Raw genomic sequence first — 27,427 nt, 5'->3', positions numbered from 1 at the left:
ACTGATGACCTCAGACGTTTAGTCCCGTAGTGCTCAGAGCCATTTGAACCATCTAACGGGGACTGTTACAATAAGTATTTTACGATTGTTACTTTATCTTGAGAATGATCAGCAATAATGGGTTTTAGTACATATATATACGCAATACTACGCTTTCAATTACACTAGGAATTATTTTAATTACACAATGTATTCGAAGAACTGTCTGGTCACGCAATACTTCATCTGAAGTCGTTTCAACATGCGTGTAAGGAAACAAGTTGTCTTACTTTTGTATTCTCATACGGAGTTTCCAGAGCTGATTTTTTTCATCACCATGATTGTTTCTGTTTTCTAAAGTGTCGACAGCTTCCGTGTCTATGAGAATGCTGCTGCCTTCACTGCTATGCTGTGAAGTTTAATATTTTGCTCTTCATTAGATCTATTTCGTATGTTTGCCTTTTCACCCACGCCATTCTCTTGGAATCATTCCCAATATGTTTTTAAGTTTCTCGATTCTTAGCCTTACTTGTTTAGTACCATCTTTTTGGTAGTATGATAAGACGGCGATGTATTAAGCAACAGCTTCTTTCAATACTTTTTCTCATTTTTGAGTCAACTCCAAGAACGTCCTCTTCTCTCTTAATCCTTGATCCTTCCAGAACCCCTCCCCCCAAGGTTCCCATAATTTTCTTCAGAATATTTTGTAGCCCTCTTTCCTGATGTCCATCTTTACCTCAAAGGTCGACGATTTTCCCGATGAACTTCGCTTCAGTCAGGATATTTTTGTGACACGCACCACTGTTCAGCGTCGCACCTCTGGCACGCGGTACAATGCAGAACGTGTTACCGGCTGACAAGCTTAAGCTTGGGGAATTTAAAGCTGCCGTACACAACACGAGATTGCTATCGCGCTGTCAATATCGCTACGCAGCCTGTGGTTTGGCCGAATGAGCTGACAAATGCAGGCGCGATCACCGCCTGGGTCGCTAACCACATTAAATCGAGGAACGAATCAGTGTCCGTGAGGTAACTCGCCAGCGGTTACTGGCAAAACGCGGACTGTAGCAACATCACAACGAATGTGTATCACGTGTCCACTTGTCCATACAGCGGTGTGTTCTCCTAAACCAGTTGTTGATGGAGAGTGGCAAAGATATTGTCTTGAAACGGTGATGACATTTGTCAAGAGCAACTATTATCAAGGAAACAGAACCCTCTGGGCGACTTTGCCATTCTCCACACTTCATCCGAGTGTATTAGTCGGCAGGAGTATGTATCTGCAACAATCCTCTAAACGTTGAGTTTTAATCCACATCTGATGCGGCTTCCACAAGGAAATCTCTTTGAGAAGGATGACAACGAAATCCTTTACGGATACATAAAGTGTTCTCACTTAAAAGCAACACTGCTCTTCAGAGCACACCAGTTATAGAAATACTTTCTTGATGATGTTTGTTATGTGGGCATTAGGTTGTGCCTCGGAGTTTGCCAAAAAACGTGTGTCATGGACTTCAGAATGAGATAAAAGTGAGCTTCAGTGATGAGAAGAAGCTTAATGTAGATGGACGGGCTAGATTTCAACATTATTGGCAAAATCAGAGAACAGAGCAACAGGTAAGAATGAGCAGAAATTTTGATGGTGGCAAATGGATTTGGGTAGTCATCTGCGATAAACGTAAGCCGCGCATTGCTTGGTCGAACACTAGAATGAACTCAACATGTACACTGAGATGAATGAGGATCTAGCGAACTCAAGTCTAATGTTTCAACAACATAATGCATGTGTGAATGTTTCTGCCACAACCAAATGTGGTTTAACGATAAAGATATCGGTGTCTTGCCCTGGCATGCACGTAGCCGGGATAAGAATCCCGTAGGAAACCTTTGGAGAATACTTGCAAGGCATATTTATCGCAACGGAAGGCAATTACAGGCCGTATGTGAACTGGAAAGTGCGATACCAAAAGAGTGGGCGACAACCCCTAACAAAGTCACTGCCGAAATGGATTTTTGAGATAATTACGAAGAACAGAGTTTGGACAAAGTACAACCAATGTAATAAACCAACAGGGCAATGAATGACTTTATACCAGCTTCCACCCATCGTCTTATTTTGTTACTCCTGTTATGGAAGAAACTATGTAATGCTGTCATTACGGTATGTTTCATATGAACCCAATGCTTTCATAATAAATCCGGTATCGCGTGCTACAGACATTGTACGGCCACTTTCGTAGGAACCTTGCCTCTATAGTGATTTCCACTGCTGTATTCGCCCGCTCCCATCTCCACCTTCCGTCGTTAACCCCTGTCGTCTATGGCCCGGGGCGCACCACGGTTGTTCCGGCGTCGGTTTTGGATAGCGCGGTATACTTTAACCCTTTCATGGTTAAATTAATTTTCCATCTATTTGAAAAATAAAAGGTCAAAAGCTGTGATAAATAATACACTTTCACTAGCAAAAATATTTTAAACAGTGCTATTTTGATAATTGGTGAATGTGACATGTGTGTCCTACGAAACTAATTAAATACATGTTTTCTTGTGAACCTAGGATTTTCAGAGCTCAGTTTTTTAAATTGTATAACGATTTTATCAGGATTTATTTTCCTAACAATGAAAAACTTGAAATATAGCACACAAGTTTTCAACATAGCATTTGAATATTGCTTTGACATACCACACACAACCGTTTTCTATTTTCTATGAACTTTTCAGCTACATACAAGCTGTGCACAAACCAGTAGAATTTCTGAAGAGTGTTGTAATGTTTCAAAGCGATGTCTATTATATATATGAAAATACATTTAGTTTTTTTCAGACACTCTTGGAATGGAGAACATGGTGATTCGTTGTGATTTTTGTGGGAGAAATGCACAGCATCATCCATACGCTGCACCATTTGATCGCTCACAGCCTTCTATGCAGGGAACCGAAAAAAAAGTAAGTAGTAAGGAAGAAATATCTCGTAAACATGGACTCTAAAATGCACATCTCACGATGTATGAGCACTTGTCCATCTTCTATACTATGAAACAGATCTCTCCTACTGGAAGGTCTTACTTTCCCATATTTTGAGAGATGAAAGTACTAATCACAACAAGGAAAAAATGTCTGGTAAACATGGGTCAAAAATGTATAGTTTAGGGGATATGAGCATTTGATCATCTTCTCTAGTATGAAACGCATCTCTTCTACTGAACATGTGCTCGTCGCTCTTACAGTATGCATTTTAGAGCCCATGTTTCCACATGTTTCCATTTACCACCGAGTTCTCATATTTTTTTAAGACATACGCTTTAGAGAACTTGTTTTCTAGATAATTTTTGGTTTTGGTGTAAGGAACCTGCCCCTAACGTTTGTCGGTGACAACCTGTATAACCACTGCATGGTGTGTAGTATTTTTCTCAAAGTTCCGAAAGCACCTCAAATGCTCGAAACTTCATATTGCGTTAGTGGGACGTATGTATCCCATGAACCACAAAAGGAAAAGCACGATGGCATGGGAACAGTTTACGAACTTAGCCGTTTCGGAAATGCTTCAACCCTTGGCCCGAAAGCCAATGATCGCGCCCTTATGGACGTCAGATACAACGCTTCGTTTCCGCATTACGACACAAACTGTATTGCTCCCCCCCCCCCCCCCCTCCGACGAAACGCTTTATATTCGTATACCCTCCACTGCTAGTGCTGTGCTAGTGTCGCCTGTGAGTGGTTATTGCACTTTGAGGTCGAACATAGGCGCGGTCGCAATGTGACTGGACTGTGCAGTACCACTGATGGTGTGATACTCAAACTGCAACCAAGCCAGCTAATTTTGTATATTTTCCACAATAACAATAACCATTCTGTGTGTATTACAGACATTCCCTTTTCTGACTGATACAATAAAAGTTAATACAGAGATGGTAAATAAAGGTGAATTTAAAGATATCTTATCGGCAAATTAGGCACCAAACACCAGTAGTGGCTTAAACGAGTGCGACAACCTGTTGCCCATGGCCGGTAAAAATAAGTCTTGCGGTCCGCTCATGATACAAGAATGAAAACTACGAAGGATTTTGCGTGATTTTCTTGCAAAAAAAAGTTTCGAAACAACCATTTAGAAACATGAGTTGGTAATTACGGTGCTTTTCAGGGTTGACTGTTAAGCTGCGTTTACGTAGTCGGTCATATTGGAGCGCGGGAACACCGGTTGTGTCGTGGAGCCGGCCGCGGTGGCCGTGCGGTTCTGGCGCTGCAGTCCGGAACCGCGGAGCTGCTACGGTCGCAGGTTCGAATCCTGCCTCGGGCATGGGTGTGTGTGATGTCCTTAGGTTACTTAGGTTTAAGTAGTTCTAAGTTCTGGGGGACTTATGACCTAAGATGCTGAGTCCCATAGTGCTCAGAGCCATTTGTGTCGTGCCCTGCGTGTATTGTATGTCTTCGGGTAGCGGTCTTTCCAGCAATTGCTCTGCATTCGTCAAAAACATTTAATGACATTTGATCATCACCATTATTACTATATTCCAAACATTACAATGAGCAGTACAGCAACACAGACAACCGAAATATTACTTAAGGGTGTCCAAAACAACATCATACTCACATATTTCTAACGAGAGGGAAATAGAAGAGGAGGGCATGATATTTAATGAGCAAGGTCACCAATACTTTTTTTTGTACAGCATGAAAACGCTGTTTAATTTGTGGGGAAAGTTTTTTTATTTCTTTACGGAATACATTGCGAATGTCAACAAACGAACAAGTGCAGTATTTGTCTCTTATAGGTGTAATACTGACATTAACCATTTAACATGTCTTTCCCGCAAAGTCATAAAACAGTACGAATTCTCGATTTTTTTCGTTGCAATTACTCTTTAACTACATTCAGTATGTTTCTTTCGTTAAATAACTATAAATGTACATTAAAGCTAAAACCTAACAATTTTCCTAGAGGAACAAAGGACTCTTTAATTTTAACTTATATGCAGGAGGTACTGTAAAATTATCAGCATAATAAACGGCGCTAGCGAATGTAAAGTATTGTACACACTACCGGGGCATTCAACAAGAGCTATGCGCCACTTTCGCCGGAATAATGTTACTTAGTAAAACCATCGACGTCCTAAAAAAGAAAGGAACGTAAACGTTCATTGATACTCTTGTGTGTGATCAACGATACTGAAGAATTAGACCAAATCAAGGTTCGAATTTCAGTATCTTTTCTAGATAATACGACTGATATTGAGCAACAATATACTATTGTCAACTTTTGTCCTTGTAAAGGGGCGTAGTTTCACCTACTGCGATAGTCATTTTTTGACATAAGCGTGCTTACGAAAGTGAAAATACCAAGTCAACATATGACAAGAGTCCTGAATTCTGAGACGGCTGCAACTTAGGAGGAGAAATTCTCCCAATACGTCGATAGCTTTATTTCGCAATCCACTGTATAGTCATGGCGAGCGGTTGGCCTACGTTATATGCCTTGTGTACTGAATGGTAGCAAAAAGACAGACTGTTCTACGGCAAAGAGTATAGATGGATTTAGTATTCTTAGTTCTCCCGAATTTTTACAGCGAGCTGTGGAGGAAACCAAGACTAAATTCTGGGACACTACAATTTATATAATCTCTCCTGATGAACCCTTTATGGTGGTGATTGAAACAGAGATCTTAGAAAAACGAACGAAAAATCTTGGAAGTTATGATAGAGAAATGGAGGACATAAAAGAGGTCGTTAATTGCAAGTGTGGCAAGCCATACTGGTCAGAGCTTTCATCGCATACGTACATGGAAGTTACATTTACTTTGTACCAGGGTCATCCCCTTTAAATACACTGCTGGCCATTAAAACTGCAACACCAAGAAGAAACGCAGATGACAAACGGGTATTCATTGGACAAATATATTATACTAGAACTAACATGTGATTACATTTTCACGCAATTTGGGTGCATAGATCCTGAGAAATCAGTACCCAGAACAATCACCCACGCAATTTGGGTGCATAGATCCTGAGAAATCAGTACCCAGAACAATCACCTCTGGCCGTAATAACGGGCTTGATACGCCAAACAGAGCTTGTATGGCGTGTTCAGGTATAGCTGCCCATGCAGCTTCAACACGATACCACAGTTCATCAAGAGTAGTGACTGGCGTATTGTGGCGAGCCAGTTGCTCAACCACCATTGACTAGGAGTTTTCAGTTGGTGGGAGATATGGAGAATGTGCTGGCCAGGGCAGCAGTCGAAAATTTTCTCTATCCAGAAAGGCCCGTACAGGACCTCCAACATGAGGTCGTGCAGTATCCTGCTGAAAAGTAGGAGATCGAATGAAGGGTAGAGCCACGGGTCGTAACACATCTGAAATGTAACGTCCACTGTTCAGAGTGCCGTCAATGTGAGCAAGAGGCGACTGAGACGTGTAACCAATGGCACCCCATACCATCATGCCGGGTGATATGCCAGTATGGCGATGACGAACACACGCTTCCAATGTGGGTTCACCGCAATGTCGCCGAACACGGATGCGACCATCAGGATGCCGTAAACAGAACCTGGATTCATCCGAAAAAATGACGTTTTGCCATTCGTGCACCCAGGTTCGTCTTTGAGTACACCATCGCTGGCGCTCCTGTCTGTGACGCAGCGTCAAGGGTAACCGCTGCCACGGACTCCGAGCTGATAGTCGACGCTGCTGCATACGTCGTCGAACTGTTCGTGCAGATGGTTGTTGTCTTGCAAACGTCCCCATCTGTTGTCAGGGATGGAGACGTGGCTGCACGATCCGTTACAGCTATGCGGATAAGATGCCTGTCATCTGGACTGCTAGTGATACGAGGCCGTTGGGATCCAGCACGGCGTTCCGTATTACCCTCCTGAACCCACAGATTCCTTATTCTGCTAACAGTCATTGGACATCGACCAACGCGAGGAGCAACGTCGCGATACGATAAACCGCAATCGCGATACTACAATCCAACCTTTATCATAGTCGGAAACGTGATGGTATGCATTTCTCCTCCTTACACGAGGCTCACAACAACGTTTCACCAGGCAACGCCGGTCAACTGCTATTTGTGTCTGAGAAATCGGTTGGAAACTTTCCTCATGTCAGCACGTTGTAGGTGTCGCCACCGGCGCCAACCTTGTGTGAATGCTCTAAAAAGGTAATCATTTGACTATCACAGCATCTTCTTCCTGTCGGTTAAATTTCGCGTCTGTAGCACGTCATCTTCGTGGAGTAGCAATTTTAATGACCGGTAGGGTAGCATCTTCACCACGTACATTTATCTTTAACATTTTAGCTATGTGGCAAGGCGTCCATCCGGTGCAGAGTTGAATTACACTTCCCGGCAAACATCGAGACATTTACAACTACTCTAGTGTGGAGCTTCAGCCGTGTTCCGCACTTTTTTAGTCAACGTGCAACAATAATGAGACTCAAGACATTTATTCCTGCAGTAAAATAATAAAAAAGTGAGCACGATGAGGTGCAAAGCACGACACGATGTCGACCGGCCGCAGTGTCAGCCCCGGCCACAGGTGTCACTTGGCTGCGGCGTCGCACCGTCCTGCCGCCCGCTACTAGCTTTCGAGACTCCAGAGGGGTACTTCTCACTGCAGCTGCCTCTTTCTTTAAGTTGGCTGAGTGCACAATGTTCCAGGACTCACAACAAGTTTCCCTATCAGTACCAGGCACTTAACTCAGACTCCCACATGGCATTCAGAAGCGCGGAGGGCTCTGTCCCTGGGGCACCTATATAGCGAAATCATGTAATAATTGGGTAGTGTAGGCTCTAGCAAACGCTGTGCTCATCTCCCCCCCCCCCCCCCCCGGGCTGTATGCGGTATCTATGTGGGGTCGGTATGTTAATTTGTGGATTTGGCCATGCTAGTGGTAGTCTGTGACCAAATGTGTCTGCTCTCGCCACCTCCTATTCACAGCAACGGAATTCGTCTACGCCATCGGTTTGCGTTTAGAGTTGCCCCCAATGAAAGTGTGCGAACGTTTTCTAGATGTTTGTGAATCCTGTAACAGAAGTGGAGCATGCGAATCAGCCCGGTATTCACCTAGTTATACGTGGGAAACCGCCTGAAAGTCACATCCAGGCTGACCGGCACATCGGTCCTCGTCCTTAAACGACGAACGAATTCCGAAAGCAACGTGTTGACGCGGGAGGTTGTGACAGCGGGCCGAACAAACACATTGCGGTGATAATATTGCAAATTGTTTGGTCCATCTGTTCGGGAGACGCGCTGGTAACATGGCAAAAACTGTGACACTCCATGACGGAAGAAACGTTTGAGGAAGAAATAAGACTTCACCACGTTTTTTCGGTGCTAACCTAAAAAACTACAAAATTCAAATAGATATATTTAAAACTTACGTAATATTTCAATGTAATGACATCAGAAAAAATTATATGAAACTTTGGTAGCAGTGAATAACACATTAACTTAAAATTCCAGTCTGATGACCATCTGAAAACATATTTTCACTGCATCTCGGAAGCCCTGTAGTCTTGCTTTGGAAAGCAAGCCATTTCTTCCCTTTTTTTCGTAAATCTCTCCTCCATGTAATTAGGAGCGTACCTGCGACACCGGAGCCTGTTTAAGACCCGCGGCGCATCTTCGCAGCGCCTGGTAGCAGACTGTAGAGTTCTGAAGGCTTTAGTGGCGGACTCACTCGAGACGCGCGATGTCATCTGGACGGGCGCCTCCTTTGTTCCGCCCGGCCACTTCCATCCCGCGCCGCAAGCGACGTCCTGTTGTGCCGCGGAGAATGCGGCCGCCGAGTCTTTTGGAGGTGGGTTAATCGATGCAAAACAGTGAAGCTGCGGCGTTACGGCAAAGTCGATGTCTGCGTCGACCCAGTGACCCGGCGCGAAAGCTCACTTTGTACTCGAAATCGATACGGAGCCGGCAGCGCGACGACGTTGCCAAGTCGCTGACCGCGGAAATCAGCTGTGGCCGGCTGCCGGGCGGCGACAGCGGCGGAGCGCGTCGCCCGTCAAACACCGGCCGCACCGCAGGTGGATTTGCTTCGGCCGGCAGTCTCTACGACCAGTACGTCCGCAGTTAAATGTCTCCAGTGGCCATCGTACAACAACCATTTTGATAGACCCGCGATCTGCACAGCTGCTCATGGTGTCATGTCCCCAAAAATATCAACCATTACCTGTTGTATCAGAGTGTTGTTGTTGTTGTAGTCTTCAGAGACTGGTTTGATGCAGCTCTCCATGCTATCCTGTGCAAGCTTCATCATCTCCCAGTACCTACTGCAACCTACACCCTTCTGAATCTGCTTAGTGTATTCATCTCTTGGTCTCCCTCTACGATTTTTACCCTTCACGCTGCCTTCCAATACTAAATTGGTGATCCCTTGATGCCTCAGAACATGTCCTACCAAACGATCCCTTCTTCTAATCAAGTTGTACCACAAACTTCTCTACTCCCCAGCCCTATTCAATACCTCATTAGTTATGTGACCTACCCATCTAATCTTCAGCATTCTTCTGTAGCACCACATTTCGAAAGCTATTTTCTTCTTGTCCAAACTAGTTATCGTCCATGTTTCACTTCCATACATGGCTACACTTCATACACATACTTTCAGAAACGACTTCCTGGCATTTAAATCTATACTCGATGTTAACAAATTTCTCTTCTTCAGAAACGCTTTCCTTGCCATTGCCAGTCTACATTTTATATCCTCTCTACTTCGACCATCATCAGTTATTTTGCTCCCCAAATAGCAAAACTCGTTCACCACTTTAAGGGTCTCATTTCGTAATCTAATTCCCTCAGCATCACCCGACTTAATTTGACTACATTCCATTATCCTCGTTTTGCTTTTATCTTATATACTCCTGCCAAGACACTGTCCATTCCGTTCAGCTGCTCTTCCAGTTCGTTTGCTGCCTCTGACAGACTTGCAATGTCATCGGCGAGCCTCAAAGTTTTTATTTCTTCTCCATGGATTTTCATACCTACTCTGAATTTTTCTTTTGTTTCCTTCACTGATTGCTCAATATAGAGATTGAATAACATCGGGGATAGGCTACAACCCTGTCTCACTCCCTTCTCAACCACTGCTTCCCTTTCATGCCCCTCGAATCTTATAATCGTCATCTGATTTCTGTACAAATTGTAAATAGCCTCTCCCTCTCTGTATTTTACCCCTGACACCTTCAGAATTTGAAAGAGAGTATTCCAGTCACAATTGTGATAAGTCTTCTTTAAGTCTACAAATGCTACTAACATAGGTTTGCTTTTCCTTAATCTATATTCTAAAATAATTGGTAGGGTCAGTGCAGCCTCGCGTGTTCCAACATTTCTACGGAATCCAAACTGATTTTCCCCGAAGTCGGTTTCTACCAGTTTTTCCATTCGTCGATAAAGAATTCGTGTTAGTATTTTGCAGCCATGGCTTATTAAACTGATAGTTCGGTAATTTTCACATCTGTCTACACCTGCTTTCTTTGAGATTGGAATTATTATACCCATCTTGAAGTCTGAGGGTATTTCGCCTGTCTCATACATCTTGCTCATGCATCTTGTTTTGTTAGGCCTGGCTCTCCCAAGGCTGCCAGTAGTTCTAATGGAATGTTGTCTACTTTAGGGGCCTTGTTTCGGTATCAGATTATGAATCGTATTGTGTAACTACAGCGCTGTAACAAGAATATCACAGTCTTGATGGTAAAGGGGCGTAGTTCATGGACAATGAAACTGTCGATGCTCTCTTAAAAAGAGCTTCCTCCACAAAGGAACGAAGATGTACGAACATGATCCTTCTGCAAGAAGTGCGGCACCAGTTCAGAGCCTGTGGAACATTAAGTGGTGCCTATCGTACTACAGAGGAGACGACATTACGCAGCTACACTACCAAGCATCCCAGCACGACCTTCGTACTCCGTTGGTATGTAGAGCAGAGTTTCTGGTCACCATGTTCCGCCTCTGCTTTAACTACGGGCGTTTCCCACTGCACACGCAACTGACTGACTAATCCTCCTGTAATTGTGGCGCGGAAGAGAACAAGACCGTATTATTTTCGGCTTATCAACTTCGATACCAAACGACAATGGAATTGTTGCAGTGCTTTGTGCCTCGTGGACGACAGCCTACTATCAGAGTGAAGACACTAATCGCAGCACATTTTGTGTTACTGTATAGACATATATTTAACTTTCTGAACGTATCATAATTTAGTTCTTATGTATATAACAAACGTAAACATTTTATGATAGTCTTGGCTGTATATTTGTAACATACGAGTATCGGAGGCTGGGTGAGTGGATCTATCTGAAGGCCTCAATCAAATAATAAAAAAAAGAACAACATAATCATCAAATAGCGGACACGCGAAAATAAGTCGAGTAAGCTTTGCGAATTCGGCTTCTCTGGCGAAACTGTTGCCACTGATAGTGGCCGTAAGTCGAACTGACAATGAAAGCTCCAGATCTTTATGCTGCTACAGCTGTTCTACAGTTTACACTTAAGCTGCTCTAGTATCTGACGGATAAATTGTGTTTAATTCCTCGTCGCTACAATGTCTTTCGAGACCGAGCAAACACTTAAGTTTGGGGACGGAAACCAACCATGTCCTTTCCCAAAGAAACCATCCCGTCAATCTAGGGAAACCACGGAAACTTAAATGTGGATGGCTGTGTGAAGACTGTAGCTCTGGTACTCCCAAATTTGAGACCAATGGCTGTAACACTGTTCGGTTCTACAACTACATTTACATATATTCTGCATAAGTAACCTTGAGTTGTGACTGGCGGAAGGTACCTTGCGTACCACTGTTGCTTTCCTTTTTACCACTCCACTCGCGATTGCTGCGCGGGGAGGTCACTCCGTGATGCACAACAACCCTCCTCTAACGTGTTACGACATGAAAAAATCCGTGATACTTCTGCACTTACAAAATGAATCTGCGACGAATTGGGTCTCCTCTACTTCCTCTATAAATACTGTCTGGTAGGAGTCCGAGACTGACGAGCAACATTCGTTTGGGCTATTCCCCGCTATCGACGTTGTAAATTCGATATAGTAACACTTAAAAAGGTGAGTTACATCTACATTTACACTTCACTTCACAAGCACAGCGTGCGATGAACGACAGACAGTGAACTATCTACTACTTATTCCATTCGCGGAGTGTGCATGGAGGTGTACATTCGAGGAGACATTCTTCATGGTTTGTCTGCAAATGTGAGCATCGTAGTAGGTATTCCTGAGACGGAAAATATCTACCTAGTACCGTCTCCGAACTGGTGGACATGACAGTGAGGATTCACGTTGGCTAAAACCCCTGACGAACTACACAGTTCTTCTGGGACGCTCATCGAACTCCAGTGACAGATGCTGCAAGAGCTGAGTTGAGAATCATGGAAAATTTTATTCATAAAATTCTGAGATCGTGGGTTGCATCATGAGTAAGTAAACATGTTTCCTCGTCATGTGAAATCTTTGTGTGAGAAAGTAGGAGGAAAATGTCATACGGGGCCTCATCGATATTCCTTCTTTTCGCTTTCCATTTGCGATTGGAAGCGGCGAGGAGTGCAGGAAGATAATGGCATCAGAATCTCCCTAGTCACACACAGGTTGGGTCATGTTAGGTGTTTGGGGAAGAGACCAAACAGCGAGATCATCTGTCTCATCGGATATGGGAAGGACGGGGAAGGAAGTCGGCTGTGCCCTTTCAAAGGAACTATTCCTGGAATGCATGAACACGCGAAGTACAGTCCACCACGTTTATTGTTAGTGTCGACACGTTGCGAGCGACTTCACGCCTAATCAGTAGTGAGCTCACTATGACTGAAGATTTCTTATTTTTTCCAACAAGACGACGACGACCAGGTATCTAGAATGAATAAAGAGAAGTATGCTTCCATTCTGATAAACCTATGTAACAAGATGATTCCTGTGGCATCGTTGTCGCTGAGACTGAGTGTGTGAAAAACCATTAACAAAGACCTGTATCGTATTACAGTACTGTTCTACTCTCTTGATACGAGGTGTCTAAAAAGAAAGGGAAACTTAGGTAAAGTTACTTACTTATAAAAGGTGCGGAAAGCTGCTTCCACTGTGCAGTTTACGTAATTGAATACGATGAACCATGTTCTTAAAAACATGTAACGTTTTTTCGAGCAACTGCAGCAAGACATAATTCAATCCCTTTTTGCATTTCGAGATTAGTGTATGGGCGAGTTTTATAAGCCGCATTCTTAAAACATCCCCAGAAGAAAAAAAATCAGGTATGGCAAATCAGTTCACCGAGGAGGCCACAATCCCTTCGAAAACACTTGTCCATGAACACACTGATCCAAGATGAGTCATTGTGGTGCTATCTGTATGAGCTGAAAGCAAATTTACGAGTAGTGTAGCTGGTTTTCAGAAATACTGTTTACAAATTATTGCACCATCTGTATGCAGCGCTCACTGTTCACTGTGCCATGAGAGAATGCAACACGATACACCAAAAACGCACTTTTTGGGGGTATTGAGGAGATTTTTGTAGCTCAAATGGATTTTCCAAAGGGTACATGCATGAATCCTGTTCTTTCACAAATCGATGAAGAAGGAATGTGTTTCATAAGATCTAAACAAATGAATGAGAGCTTCCTTCTCTGTGGGATCCATAGAATACCTTTAATGTAATGTAGTGCCCCACCCGGCGCTACAGGTGATACGACGCGTAGTAAGGAAATCACGCAATTTCCATTTTGAAAAATGAAGAAACCGCTGAACAGTAGATTAATTCACAATCTTTTATTGTGTACACGACCAGTTTCGGAAAACTTAATGTTCCATCATCTGGCGTAAAAAATAAAAGGACCAAATCATCTGGCGTCATCCTCACTCCAATGTTGACGCAGAACCAAAGGTTCCGTGTCAAAAGGACGAAAGAGACAAAAAATTCCATAATATCCGTTCCCACGTGCTGCGCGACTAGGAACACAAGCAGGAAAGCTATGTAATAGTAAATAAGAGTACTAGCCTTCAGTGAGTATGACATAGTTTTTCTGTTCGTGTTCCGGTAGCGCAGCACGGAGGAATGGTTGTTATGGAATTTTTGTCCCTTTTGCTCACATTGGAGTGAGGATGACGTCAGATGATTAGGTGCTTTTATTTTTTTACAGCTGATGATGGAACTTTATGTGTTGCGAAACCTGACGTGTACACAGTAACAGATTGTAGACTTAGCAACTGTTCTGCGGTTTCTTTCATTTTTCAAAATGGCCTTGTACAGTTGTGGCTGCCCCATGAGAAGGATTCTTTGTATACAGCTTCCGTTATCTTCAGGTAACAACTCAGCAACGACACAAAATCTGTACGCATGCGTCTTGAAATACTTGCACAGTTCCCAACGTAACGAGCAGATGCTTAGATAGACTTTTCACGGACTTCAATGGACTCAAACAATATGCAGGTTGCACGTTTCTCAACGTCACTGGTATTAGCATTTTGTGTCGACCACTTTTAGCTACATCTGCTTTATTTCCTGTCTCCTGGAACGTACAGCCACTTGACGGCGGAATTACTTTGTGTATTCTTACCATTCTTTTCTATGAAGACATTCAGTCTCGGCATAACTGGCACATCTAATGTAGTGGATAGCAAGGAATACCTTCTGCTGCAGTGTGTAACCCATTTCTTCCTTAATTAAACATGGATCATACCTGCAACAAACAAAACAAAAAACAAAATCATTCATCAGGCTGAGTCACTTTGTGAACACCCTGTATATTATGCTACAGTTGTAAAATCAGTTTACCCGCCACCATACGACAAGGAGACTAAAGCAGTCTTAGTGACACACTGACAGATTTAAAACTTTACTGTGTTATCGTATTTATCCGAACTACTACTTTCCACATAAACCTGCAAAAATTACCCATATTACCATGAATTGTTTCATACTGTCCATAATTTCAAAGTATCTTGCTTTATGCGTCACGTAGAGATTACGTGGAACGCATCCGCAACAGACTGAACGCTATCAATAACTCGTTTTCTGTTCTAGAACACCTTACTCAGAGCTCCAATTGTTGCGGTTTCGTACCTTAGAACCAAAGGTGTCGAAACTCCACTTGGATGTAAAGAGTTTCATTTATAAGAACAGCGATCCGTGAGTCATTCCACTGTCAATAGGCAGAAGTAGTTTTAGTTTGTTCGGTCACCGGGAAAGGCAGCTAGTCATTTGTTTCGCGACGCATAAACACCTTCCCAGAAGTGAAAGTGAAAAGGAGCGTTTTTCCAACTCGACTCAATTTATAATATTAAGATAGAACGCAATACCAATCAACTTTTTACGTGTCTGCAGCAGACTTTTGCATGGTGCTCACAGTCTACAGGAGCAGTTTGCCGCTGGTTTAATGAGTTCAGTGGCGTTTCTTCGTCGTCCCTCGGGTTCTCCGTCATCTAGTCACTACAGCATACTATAAGACATGTAAAAGTGAGTAATAAAACGCCCACATGTCAATGCGAGGCCATTCTGAATTGTCTGGGCAATGGTCACTCAAACGCGCGGAGAACCACTATGGACCATCCCGCGTTTTTCGAAAAACCGGAGACTTTTTTACATTGATCCTGCCTGGCGCATTTGCACTGCTTGTAAACCCTAAGTGATTGCTTGCATTCTAAGTGAAGCTGTTGCATTCTAAAATTATTTTGCAAAATAAAATTAATTAGTTCCCTGCATGGTGATTTTAATTTCCCTGTACATTTCATTTTTTGCAATATGCACCGTCTAGAAACAAAACTACGGTTTACCCTGATTTGCTCCAACACCCAAAGCACATCGCGCTGAAATTCATTTAGGATTCTGTCTTTGGGAAACAAAACTACACCTCTTTACTCTTCAGAAGTGGACGACAGTAACGAACACACCAAATTTGCTCATTAGTTCATACTTCTGCCGCAATAATCCTAATGTGACGTTCCTTAACACGAATCTGCACTAAGTTAAAAGTGTGTCGTCTCCGAAACCGTCGCTAATATTAATTATTATTTACCAAATATTAATCCATCCTCATGCATAAGCTGATAAATTATAAGCCACACTTCTGCTGATTAAGCCAACAGTATTTTATTGTTATAATAATTGAAGGTGACGCATACTGGTCGTTCATTAACAGGACCATCAGGTGCTACGTTGTATGGAGTGATGTGTGTTCTAATTACACCATTATAGCCACCGTCACTAGTTAAGAACTCAACGTTGTCCTGATGAGAGTAACAATTATTCTCTGATCATCATTTAAGTGCTATGCAGGATTGTAAATGTGTATGAAAGTGCAGAATAACACTTTGGTGATGAAAATGAATCCAAACAGCTAGTGGAATCCTACAATTTAGATTGTATGCTTACGATACAGGGAAAAAAGTGTTTCTTGCATCGGCCGTTTTACACGCGTAAACGATCAAAATTATGCCAAACTACAAATTTCATATGGTATTATCGACGAGTTCAGACTTTTCATATATGTAACTGTTAATGTATGATGTATTCTCTCAGGAGAAACGTAAAAATACTTAGCCTTATCTTGATACCGCACCAATAACTGCACACTATATCATGCGTAAGTATGGAAAAACGTCTATCACCTACATTTATGTCATTTGTTAAGAGGCGCTAGCTCAGACGAGCGTGGTTAGTAGTGAATTTGCAGTGGTCCATGATAAAAGTAGAATATCGCTTCATTGTTACGAGTAAGATAGCGCGGTGGTTAGCACTCTGGACAAGCATTCGGGAATAGCTGGGTTCAAATACCCATAAGGCATTAAGATTTACGTTTTCCCGAACTCGAGGAAGAGATGATTGGTGTTCAATTTTTGTCGACAACAGGTCATTAGATTGGGAAGCAATTCGGCAGTGTTCTATTCAAATTAAGGTAAGAGGTAATTGTAAAGAGTGGAACATGTTCCAGAAAGTTACGATCAGTTAGTCGACTTAGTGAGGACCACACCTGACGAAGAAACATCCCTAGGGGCTGGAGAAATATGAGCATCTATTCACTTAAGAGATTTTCGCTGCGGAGACAATTAAAACAGGCAAACAACTGATGTCTACCATATCTGTTTCCTGAAGAGGAATGTCTTACAATCTAACAGCACATGGAATATAGCGACCATAAAGCATGGCAACTCTTGAAAACCCATAGCCATTACCAGACTAGACCTTCGGATGACGTGACCACCGGAACCTTTGATCATACATCGCATAATCTGTTGCTAAATTACAAATCCAAAATAAGACCTGAAAGGATGAAGCCGGAAAGAAACACCGAAGAAAATTACTATCTTGTTTACCTTTTCAGTTTAGAGGAACTATAGGCAACCCAGCAACTCGCAAAGAATAACAAAGCTGCAGCCTAAATGATCTACGAGTATAAGAAATAAAAATATTTGGACCAAGCATTAGAAATTCAATGTTAAATCTAACAACTGCGCGTCCATGTTATAATTATCCAATTTGTTTAAAGCCTTGCTGAAACCTTGAAACGATCAGACCACAAGAGATTTCGACTGTCATATCTACAAAATATTGGATGGAAAGGTCTTGACTCGCGGTTCTAGTCGCGCAGTCCGGAACCGTGCGACCGCTACGGTCGCAGGTTCGAATCCTGCCTCGGGCATGGATGTGTGTGATGTCCTTAGGTTAGTTAGGTTTAAGTAGTTCTAAGTTCTAGGGAACTGATGACCGCAGCAGTTGAGTCCCATAGTGCTCTGAGCCATTTGAACCACTTTTCTGAAAGGTCTTGAACCTAATATCGGGACATGTAGGCGGACCCTCATTAAACCGGCAGTATTTCGCACACGAAAATCATGTTTCAGTGACACACTTAATCTCATTTAGCGCATACGGAACGGGTAAGAAAGAGGAAAAATTAGACGTGTGGCGTTCGTTGATCTAACAATAGCGTATGACACAGCCAGCCATAGAAACTTGTGAAGGTTTATACCATCACTAAGGACTACCGCGAAACGTTCATCCAATGTCTACTACAGAATAAACGATCCTTCGTCACCCTAAAAAACACGAAAAGTCGATGGAGGGTCCAAAAGAACGGTCCCCCTCAGAGCAAAGTGCTGATCTCACTGCTGTATAAAATCCACATTAATGACCAACTTGTCTGAATACATATAAGAGTTTTCATTTATGCCAATTACACATCGTTGCAACTAAGGGAAGTACGTTTGAGAAGGTGGAAGTTATTTTGCAATGGCTCTCTAAAACATGGAAAACTACTATGACAATAACCATCGAACCCTTAATCCAGCCAGAACACACTTCTGTGCGCTTCACCTGTTCTTCAAAAACAAACAGCCGACACTGTAGCATGACGGGTGCACAAATAATGGAAGTGTAATGAATGTCGACATTTATATGGTTTGCTCGTTCCTCGACTTCTTTTGACTGCTATTTTTTACCTCGGAGAACCAGTTCATTACGCTCGCTCAAACAAGTCCTGAAGAGAAAAAAAAAAAAGTTCTCGAATAAAATCACTTACAGAATTGTTTTCTACTATTCTGAAATGTCGACCTAATGTTTGGAATCCCTGTCCGACTGAATCAATTCAGAATGGGGAAACCTGGGAAGAAAAGGTTAATCATCTTATTGCGTGTCTTACACAAGAAAACAAAGGAGTGCAAATGATTCAGTGAGGAGGGAGAGATAAAAAAAATTGAATTCCTGTTGAAAATGGTTACATTCGAGCGAATGTCGCAACGTGTAATACGAGAGACGTAGTCGCGAGTTGAAAATCAGCATACTGTACGGAGGATAACACACTTCCTGACGTCGTGCAAGGCCTTCCTCCACGCACGAATGCGCGAGCAGACTTCGAGCCACTATTCGTTACGCGCTTAGTGATTCGGTAATGACGTAAGGCGGATGAAATCCTAGCCTTGCGAGACGTGATCCGCTCTAGTCTGCTCGCTAGAGTGCGGTGAGCAGCGTCGAAGCCAGGAAACCTGTGACGCGGGTTTTCTGGTCCGGTGGAGCGCTGAGTCACCGCCACCCCCCCCCCCCCCCCCCCCCGCTTGGGCGTGGTCACAGTCCACTGCACGAGTGGGCTCTCGTTTCACACGGCGACGGGAGGAACCCAACTTCCAGCAGGTGTGCAGCTCCACTGCGCACGCGACACAGCAGCAAGTTTCACCTGTACTTGCGGAATTTTGATCGTAAAAACAGCAGCGAAAACATACAGTTCAAAAAGGGTTTTGCGCCAATCTCGTAACATGAAGTGTTAGTGAGCTCCCTCTTTTTCTTAAAAAAAATTAAAATTAAAAAAAAATCGGTATTCCAAGCTGCGTAGCACAGTGGTTAGCACAGAGGACTCGCTTTCGGGAGGATCTCCCTAAATAGTTTAACCCAAACGCCGGGATGGTTCCTTCAAAATGGTACGACTACTTTCCTTCCTCATCCTTCCCTAACCCGAGTTTGTGCTCCGTTTCTAATGACCTCGTTGTCGACGGGACGTTAATCACTGATCTCCTCTCCTTAAATACAGGGTGACCAAAAAGACAGTGAAAATTTGAAAACGTAATAAACCACGGAATAGTGTAGATAGAGAGGTAAAAACTGACACACATGCTTGGAATGACATGGGGTTTTATTAGAACAAAAAAAAAAAGAGGTCCGCGTGAAAGATCTCTTGCGCGCGTCGTTTGGTGATGATCGTGTACTGAGTCGCCATTTCCGTTATGCTTGGCCTCCTTAGTCCGTGCGATTATTGGCTTTGGCGTTACCTGAAGTCGCAAGTGTTTCGTGATCGACGACATCTCTAGGGACGTTGAAAGACAACATCCAACGCCAATGCCTCCCCAAATCTCTGGACATGCTTTACAGTGCTGTTCACATTATTCCTCGACTACAGCTATCGTTGAGGAATGGTGTATATATTGAGCCTTTCCTGTAAAGATCATCATCTTTTCTTTGTCTTACTTTGTTATGCTAATTAATGCTATTCTGATTAGATGAAGCGCTATCTGTCGGACATTTTTTGAATTTTTTTATTTTTTTGGTTCTAATAAAACCCCATGTCAATCCAAACATGTGTGTCAATTTGTACCTCTATCTACATTATTCAGCTTTCAAATTTATACTGACTTTTTGATCACCCGGTAGGTAAGCCTTTATCACTCCTTTGACCACGGAAAATCGCTACGTACTTTGAACTAAAGTAATGGGGGTAAAAGAAATGTGCATTCCCAGAGAAACTTAGTAGCGCACGCAGAGATGGCTATTTCAACCCACACGCCAAATAACGCCTTCGGACAGTCAATTCGGCATAACCATAGTTCACAGTACGAACCTTCGCACCGTGGTGCGCGAAGAAACTAGACATGGAAATTGTTCTCCGACGAATAGGCGGTTTCCAGAAAGAACTTTCACTCTGCTACGGGTTGTGCGCCCATTTGTCACTTTGTCAGATTAAAAAACTTGTGCCGGATGACGTTCGCAGGTAAATGCTCTACCGAATGAGCTACCGAAGCACGACTCTCGACACGCGCTCGCAGCTCCACTTCCGTCTGTAGCAATCTCCTTTCGTCCAGAAGTGCTAGTTGGTTGGTTTAAAAGAGGGGGCAAAGGGACCAAACTACGAGGTGATCGGTCCCTTGTTCCTAATAAAACAATGCCACAACTGTGAGAATAAAACAGACGAGACATATAACACACAACATAAAGAAAGGAAAGACCACAAGAACGCAGGAAAGGCAACGAACACTAAAGGGAACAAAAGTGCAAGAAAACAACAGAGAGATGCAAGAGTACAACAAGGAAGCAGATTACAGTGGCTGGCAGACCACGAAAATAAAAATGAAAAGCCAGCCACCCTGCAACACATTAGAACCTTCACCCTAAAAGCACTAGGGTGGAGGCCACAGAGGGACGAAGGAAATGCGCTAAAACTCAGATCGAATGAAAAAATCCACCCTCACGGATTACAAGCAAAATCAAATCAGCCGATGAGGCGTCGTCTGCTAAAATCAATGATAACGAGTCCGGCAACCGAATATCAAGTCGCAGGGCAGCCAAAGAAGGACACAGCAGAAGAATATGGGCCACTGTCAACCGGAAGCCACACCAACACTGAAGTGGGTCTTCACGGCGCAGGAGGTAGCCGTGTGTCCCCAAAGCATGGTCTGCAGAAAACCACAGAGTCCCTGCAAGAGGCCCTCATCGAGGAATTCCACACAAACGTGGTCTCCTTAATGGTTCGCAGTTTGTTGTGCGTACTGAGATTTAGCCATTCCGTCTCCCAAAGCTGAAAAACCTTGCGACGTAATAATGAACGCAGGTCAGTTGCGCGGATACCCATCTCCAGAGGTGGTTTCCGTGTAGCCTGTCTGGCAAGCAAGTTCATTTCCTGGGATTTCAGAAGTGCTAGTACGACAAGATATGCAGGAGAACTTCTGTGACGTTTCGAAGGTATGAGATAATGGCGTGAGAGTAGACGTGACGGTGGGTCGTGAGTAGTCGTGGGTAGCTCAGCCGGTAGAAAGCTCGCCCACGAAAGACAAATTTCTCAGTTTCGAGAGCCGGTCCGTCATAAAGTTTGTCTGTCTGGAAGTTTAGATGCATGATTTGTACGCTACTTGATGAGTGTGGATACCGCGAGGCATCAATGCATGTTACAGGCATGCTGACCCACTTGTTCAGCAAGGTGGATGGTCAGTCATGTTCTGGTCTAGAACCATGTACTGAAGTTGAACGCTTCTCATCGCTATCAAGTGTAATCCGAGCCCAGTGATTTATCAGGACAGGATCCGTAACACACTGTCCAATCCTGGAGCCGACATTTCGGCGACCGGTTCGTTTTTCAGACGACAACGCTCGAGCACACTGCGCCCTGCTTGTGAACATCTCACTCCACAAGACAAGAATCGACCAAATGTGATAGAGTCCCACTGAGAGTGACTGGGACAAGTTGGAAATTGCCGTGTTTCGTCGAAGGAACCCTCATCACACGTTGCACGAGCTCACGAGGATCGTTGTCGGAGAATGAGACAGGCTTTGTGGACAGCCTTCCAAGGGGAATCCAACCCCTTCCAATGCAGAGAATAGAGCAACAATGTACTGATTCTTGACCGCCACAAATTTTGAGGTCACAAATGTACAACGATGTGCACTTGCGAACAGACTGCCTTGGTATTTTGTTTTTATTTTAAAGTAAATTCACTTAATTAATTTTTAATTTCAGTTCCTGGTCTTCTTGAATCTGAATTCAGACACGTTAGCAAGCATGATGTAAGGCTTTCTTTGTTCAGTTCCTGTAAAACAGAATTAATTAATTGTGTCTATTTTCAGGCTGCCACAAGATTTTTCCGACTTTTATGGTCTGTACAAATCGTTACTGCTGCAGCACGATGGTAATTTGTTACGTAAATAAGTAAAGATCACAACAGTTTCCTACACACTATCTGGCAAAATTATCCAGATACCCTTTGAAATGTGGAATCGACCACTAGATGTCACGAGAGACGGACCCGCCATATAAAAGGTGCCGGGAGTTCTGTGTTGTCAGAAGAGAAACAGAAACAGCAGAATGGATAACGGACAGCAGAGCGAATCGGACAAGAGAGCTCAGCGACTTCGAACGTGGACTAGGCTTTGGATGTCACCACCTGGGTAACAGGTCCACCAGGGACATTTCAACCGCTCTGAAGTTACCCAAGTCGATTGCTGGTGATATCACTGTGAATTTGAAACGCTAAGGGACAACCACGACTCTCGTACTGATGGACACAGACTGTCGAGCATAGCGGACAGCTGAAAATCGCATGAATTCAGCTGATGGCCTCACTCGTTAGCTCCTAAGTGCTACCAGCAGCCCAGCTAGCACAAAGAGTGTGCGTGGGGTATTAAAAAGATGGCGTACGATGATCCACAAGCTCCTCACAGGCCACCCTTTTCTGTAGTCGGTGCTAAGCGACGCTTAGATGGTGTAAAGAGCGACACCAGTCGACAATCAACAATTGAAAACGAATGATTCGGAGCAATGAAGCGCTCTACGCTCTGTGGCAATCCGATGGACGGGTGTGACTTTCACTAATGCCTGGAGGAAGCTACCGTCCGTCATGTATATTGCCTACGGTGAACGTCGTGTTCGGTATCTGTGTGTTCTTTGTTGTTACGGTGCTTTCCCACCATTGCGTCGAAGATATAAAGGCATTTTACAGCACTCTCTACTGAATATAACAGACACACAGTCCGGGGATTTTTTTACGTACTTCTGTGAAGAAGCAAACTGTACCTGTGTATTTTACTGAGTAGACTAGAATTTACTATCTCGTTCTAGGGTTTTCTTTTCGTGAATTTTAGTCCATATCTTTGTGTGCAGCGAATTTCTTGGGTAGTGTAGACTGGAGGTAGCGTAGGAGGCGAACTTCTATTGCACCAAGTCATTTCTTGGATTAGTGTTACATTACTTGTGATGCAGACAAAAACTGGTTAAAGATGGGTAGGAACTGCACCTGTTGTGTACAGACGCAGGGCAAAACTAGCCACTATCCGTGAACAGCAGGGAGCTGTGTTTCTCATGGTCCACAGACTTCAGATTGCTGCCCTAGGATGCGGTAGTGGTGGGGCACCCGAGACGAATGCTTTGGCGCCTCTTGACAACATGAGAGTAAAATTAGAGAGATTCGAACCCACACAGAGGCTTACCAGCAACCTTTCTTTCCCCGAGCCATATGCGACTCGAAAAGTAAAAAGTGGAAAAAAGTACCCTCCGACACAATACATAAGATGCCTTGCGAAGTATAGATGTAGATACAGATGACTTATTGTATCAGCATGACAAAGCACACGGTGATAAAGCACAATCTGTGAGGCAACGGTTGGTGGGCAATAATACTCCTGAAATGGACTGACCTGCCAAGAGCTACGACCTGAAACCAGTGGAAGATCTTTGGAAAAAGTTAGAATATCGACTTCACTCCAGACCCCAGCATCCAACATCACTGTACACTCTAGTTTCGGCTCATCACGAAGAATGTGCTTCCATTCTTCCATAGTCATTCAGACATCACTGAAAGTGTCCTTCAAGCTATCGTAAAGGCGAGCGGCGGACACACCTCGTATCAATATCCTCTAATAGATGTCCGGACACTTTTGAGCAGGCAGTGTAATTAACATGGCGTACATGTTATGAAAGGCACAAAACTTCGTGTAAATAGGCGACTACGTTTTGAGAATTCTTATAACTCTGAGCAGAGAGGTGTATATTCAAATTAGGGAGTAAAATCGTTTACAAAACTCAATTTCTTGTGTTTACTGTGATAAATTGAACACAATCCCAGGTATAGACGAGTTGATAATGTAAGAGAAACCTAAAGTGAATGAATTTAAACACGTTGTAATTTCTTTTTCCGTCTGTTTTAACCCGTCTATCATATTATGACGATAGACTTTTGGCATTTAATCAAGAACCAGTACTCGTGTCGTTGGCTCATATACATATTTTTGTTTCTGTTCTTTTGACACTGAAACATTGATTCCGTCGCAGTTCCATATCCAATACAATTACGTTGGAGTTTCTCCTCTATTCTTGCTATTAAAATACTTTTCTTAGTTTACAAGTCCCACCAAACCATTCACACAACTATTTCTTTAGAAATTCTTCCACCGTTTCTTCTGTGCTTATTTAATTGGATACGGGAAAACAAGAACAATGCCTAATGGTTAGTTCGAAGGAAAGAAAGGCACTCCACAATACCGCACATGTAATAAGATTTTTTTATCGCGTCAGTCCTCTATTGAACACTGCGCTACCTGTTCTACAACTCATTCACGACAACCAACGATTCAAGTCGACGGAGAATTCAGGGTAACACTTCCCGTAAGCGCTACAACTATTTTGGCCGTTCTCATCCGTCTGTTCGTAATAGGCAGTTGAACAATCCAAAGGTCTTGTTATGGTGTGGTCCTTCTGGACGGATCTGTGTCTACTCTTCTTACCACTCTTTTTGTGACCATTGAACTGCAATCAACTGTCTGTGCGACCTGTGGGTATAATGCCCTCATATCCATTATGTCAATGCTGCGACCGTTTTCAGAGTTCCAAAGATGGCGACAAGCTACATGTTCACCTTCTCTCTCGGCACGCTATGCTGTGATCTCAACCTGCAAAGTTCCAGTACTGTTAGACACACCTCCACATCCAGTACCTACTACGCATTCACACCACTCATATGCGAGAATGCCTTTTCCTGTACTGATGGATAGCTTGTGTAAGGCTGAAATTTTAATCCATATATTCCGTAAGCATGAAAATCAGTTTAGTCAAGGTCTTCCCGGTGCACCATTTTGCGTTTCCGCAGTGTATTAACTTTAATTTGAAAGTGAATATTATGAAAGCACTGCAGGAAGTATATGGTTGGTGGATACGTTTGTAGCTATGGTTTTATGGCTTCATTCGTGTATTGTCATTTTTTATTAGTAGTTTACTGTTCCTATGTGAGTTTACATATTGTCATTGTCATAGTGAGTGGAGCTGTGGACGACAGAAAATGGAGTGCCAGGTGGAAAATCTGTACATTTCCGACATATTATTCTGTCCGACTTCGACATAGGGGTGACAGCAGCGGAGGCAGCCAGAAACATTTGGGCCATGTGTGGGGATTTTCCCACTGGACAGGGAACGAGAAGAAAGTGGTTATATCGTTTTAAGGAAGATCGCTTTGACATTAGTGACTCTCCACGTTCAGGAAGACCTTAGTGATTTCACATAGCTCGTTTAAACGCACTAATCCACAATGATCCACGTCAGTGTACTCGAGAAGTGGCAAACGTGATGAACTGTGATCATTTCACCAACGTGCGACATTTGCAAGCCGTCGGGAAGGTACGCATGATCTAAGGCAAAAATCACAATAACCAGCGGGTGGCCATATATACTTCTCTGCTCGTTCAATATCAATTGGCTCGTGAACAACACTGACCATTTCTATCTTTTACCATTACTTGTGACGAGAAATGGTGTCTTTTTCTAACATAAAGAAAAGACTGGTTGAGTCTAAACAAAACAGCAACTCCACGTAAAAAGGCTTGCGCGCATCCACAGACGATAATGCTACGCATCTGGAGGAACAGTGACGCGTGTGGTGTACTACGAATTGTTTCCCTTAGGTGTAAACAAACAGCTTTGCTGCTATTTATTCTTAACAACTGAGACGTCTTACAGACGCAATCTTAGAAAAACAACCATAATGGCTGCGTGAAGGCGATGCTACTCCACGATAAAGCCCAACCGTGTTGTTGTACACCGACAGGACACACTATGTAGTTGTTGGGTTGGGACATCATTTCGCACACATCTTATTCACCTGATCTTGCGCCTTCAGATTTTCTACTCTTCTGCTCTCTATCTGAAAACGTTCAAGAAACTTCTTTTCCAGCTGAAAATGAGTTCCGAACAAGTGCCGTCGAGTTCTTCGCCTCAAACCTATCTGATTTCTACACTCGCGGAATCGAAAAGTTGTCCCAGTGTTGGCAGACGATTGTAAATAGTGAAGGAGAATGTATTATTGATGACAAAAGTTAGTTGTATTTATTAAACTTATGGAAAACGCTACTAACTTATCCACCAATCCAATATATGAAATCCAAAATGCCTTCATACGGAGAAGCCAAGCGGTTAGCTTGCACTTGCAGCTGGGGTACTGGGGAAGTGCGGCTTATAGTCTCCGTCCAGCCATCCAGATCTGTGTTTTCCGTGGCATAGAAGGTGAACATCAACAAAGGTTAAGTTAAGCAAAAGTGAGGGGATTAGATTAGGAAGTTGGATAAAGTAGTAGATGAGTTTTTCATTTGGCCATATAAATAAGTTACGATGGTTGAAGTAGAGGGGATATAAACTGCAGCCTGGCACTGGTAAGAAAGCATATTGGTTAACACATAAATTGGTGTGGTAAGAAGAATTTTATGAAGGTATGTGTGTGGAGTGTAGTTCTATACGAAAGTAAAACGTGAACGATAAACTGTTACAAAAGAACATAAGCTTTTGAAACATGATGCAACAGGAGATTGCTGAATATTATTTGGATAGCTCGGATAACTACTTAGGAGGCACCGAATCGAATTGTGGATTAAAGAAATTTATGGCACGACTTTACTAAGAGAAAGTATTGGTTGACAGAACACACCCTAAGTGATGAAGGGCCTGTCAATTTGGTAACGGTGGAAAGCGTGAGGGGGCAGAGGAATGCAAAAAGTCTAGAGAGACACCAAGGCTTAACAACAGTAATCAAGTTCAAATCGGTGCCAACTGCAGTAGTTATACTGAAATGAAGAACTTCACAGGAGAGATCAGCGCGGAGAGATGCATCACAATCGTAGAAAATTTAGAGAACAAGCACTTGCACCGACTACAAAACGATTCCATTGCCGCCGACGTACATTTCGCTTAAGGACCGCGAAGGCAAGAGAAATCGGGGATCGTGCGG

General features: G+C 43.2%; 1 protein-coding gene across 5 annotated transcripts in view; it reads right to left on the bottom strand.

Annotated features, from left to right (window-relative positions):
- Positions 1 to 27,427, bottom strand: part of LOC126282028 (myotubularin-related protein 6) — a 428,326-nt gene that overhangs the window by 290,067 nt on the left and 110,832 nt on the right. For 2 of the 5 annotated variants that reach the window (XM_049981432.1, XM_049981433.1), the window contains exon 2: positions 14,530 to 14,652. The exons of the other annotated variants lie outside the window; for them this stretch is intronic. In XM_049981432.1, the coding sequence (XP_049837389.1) occupies positions 14,530 to 14,532 (3 nt within the window). In that variant the 5' untranslated portion in view covers positions 14,533 to 14,652. The remainder of the gene's footprint in view (positions 1 to 14,529; positions 14,653 to 27,427) is intronic. 5 annotated transcript variants of the gene reach the window in all.

The sequence above is a fragment of the Schistocerca gregaria genome, chromosome 7 (genome assembly GCF_023897955.1).
Source record: "Schistocerca gregaria isolate iqSchGreg1 chromosome 7, iqSchGreg1.2, whole genome shotgun sequence".
Lineage (NCBI taxonomy): Eukaryota > Metazoa > Arthropoda > Insecta > Orthoptera > Acrididae > Schistocerca > Schistocerca gregaria.
This window is presented reverse-complemented; position numbering and strand designations above follow the sequence as displayed.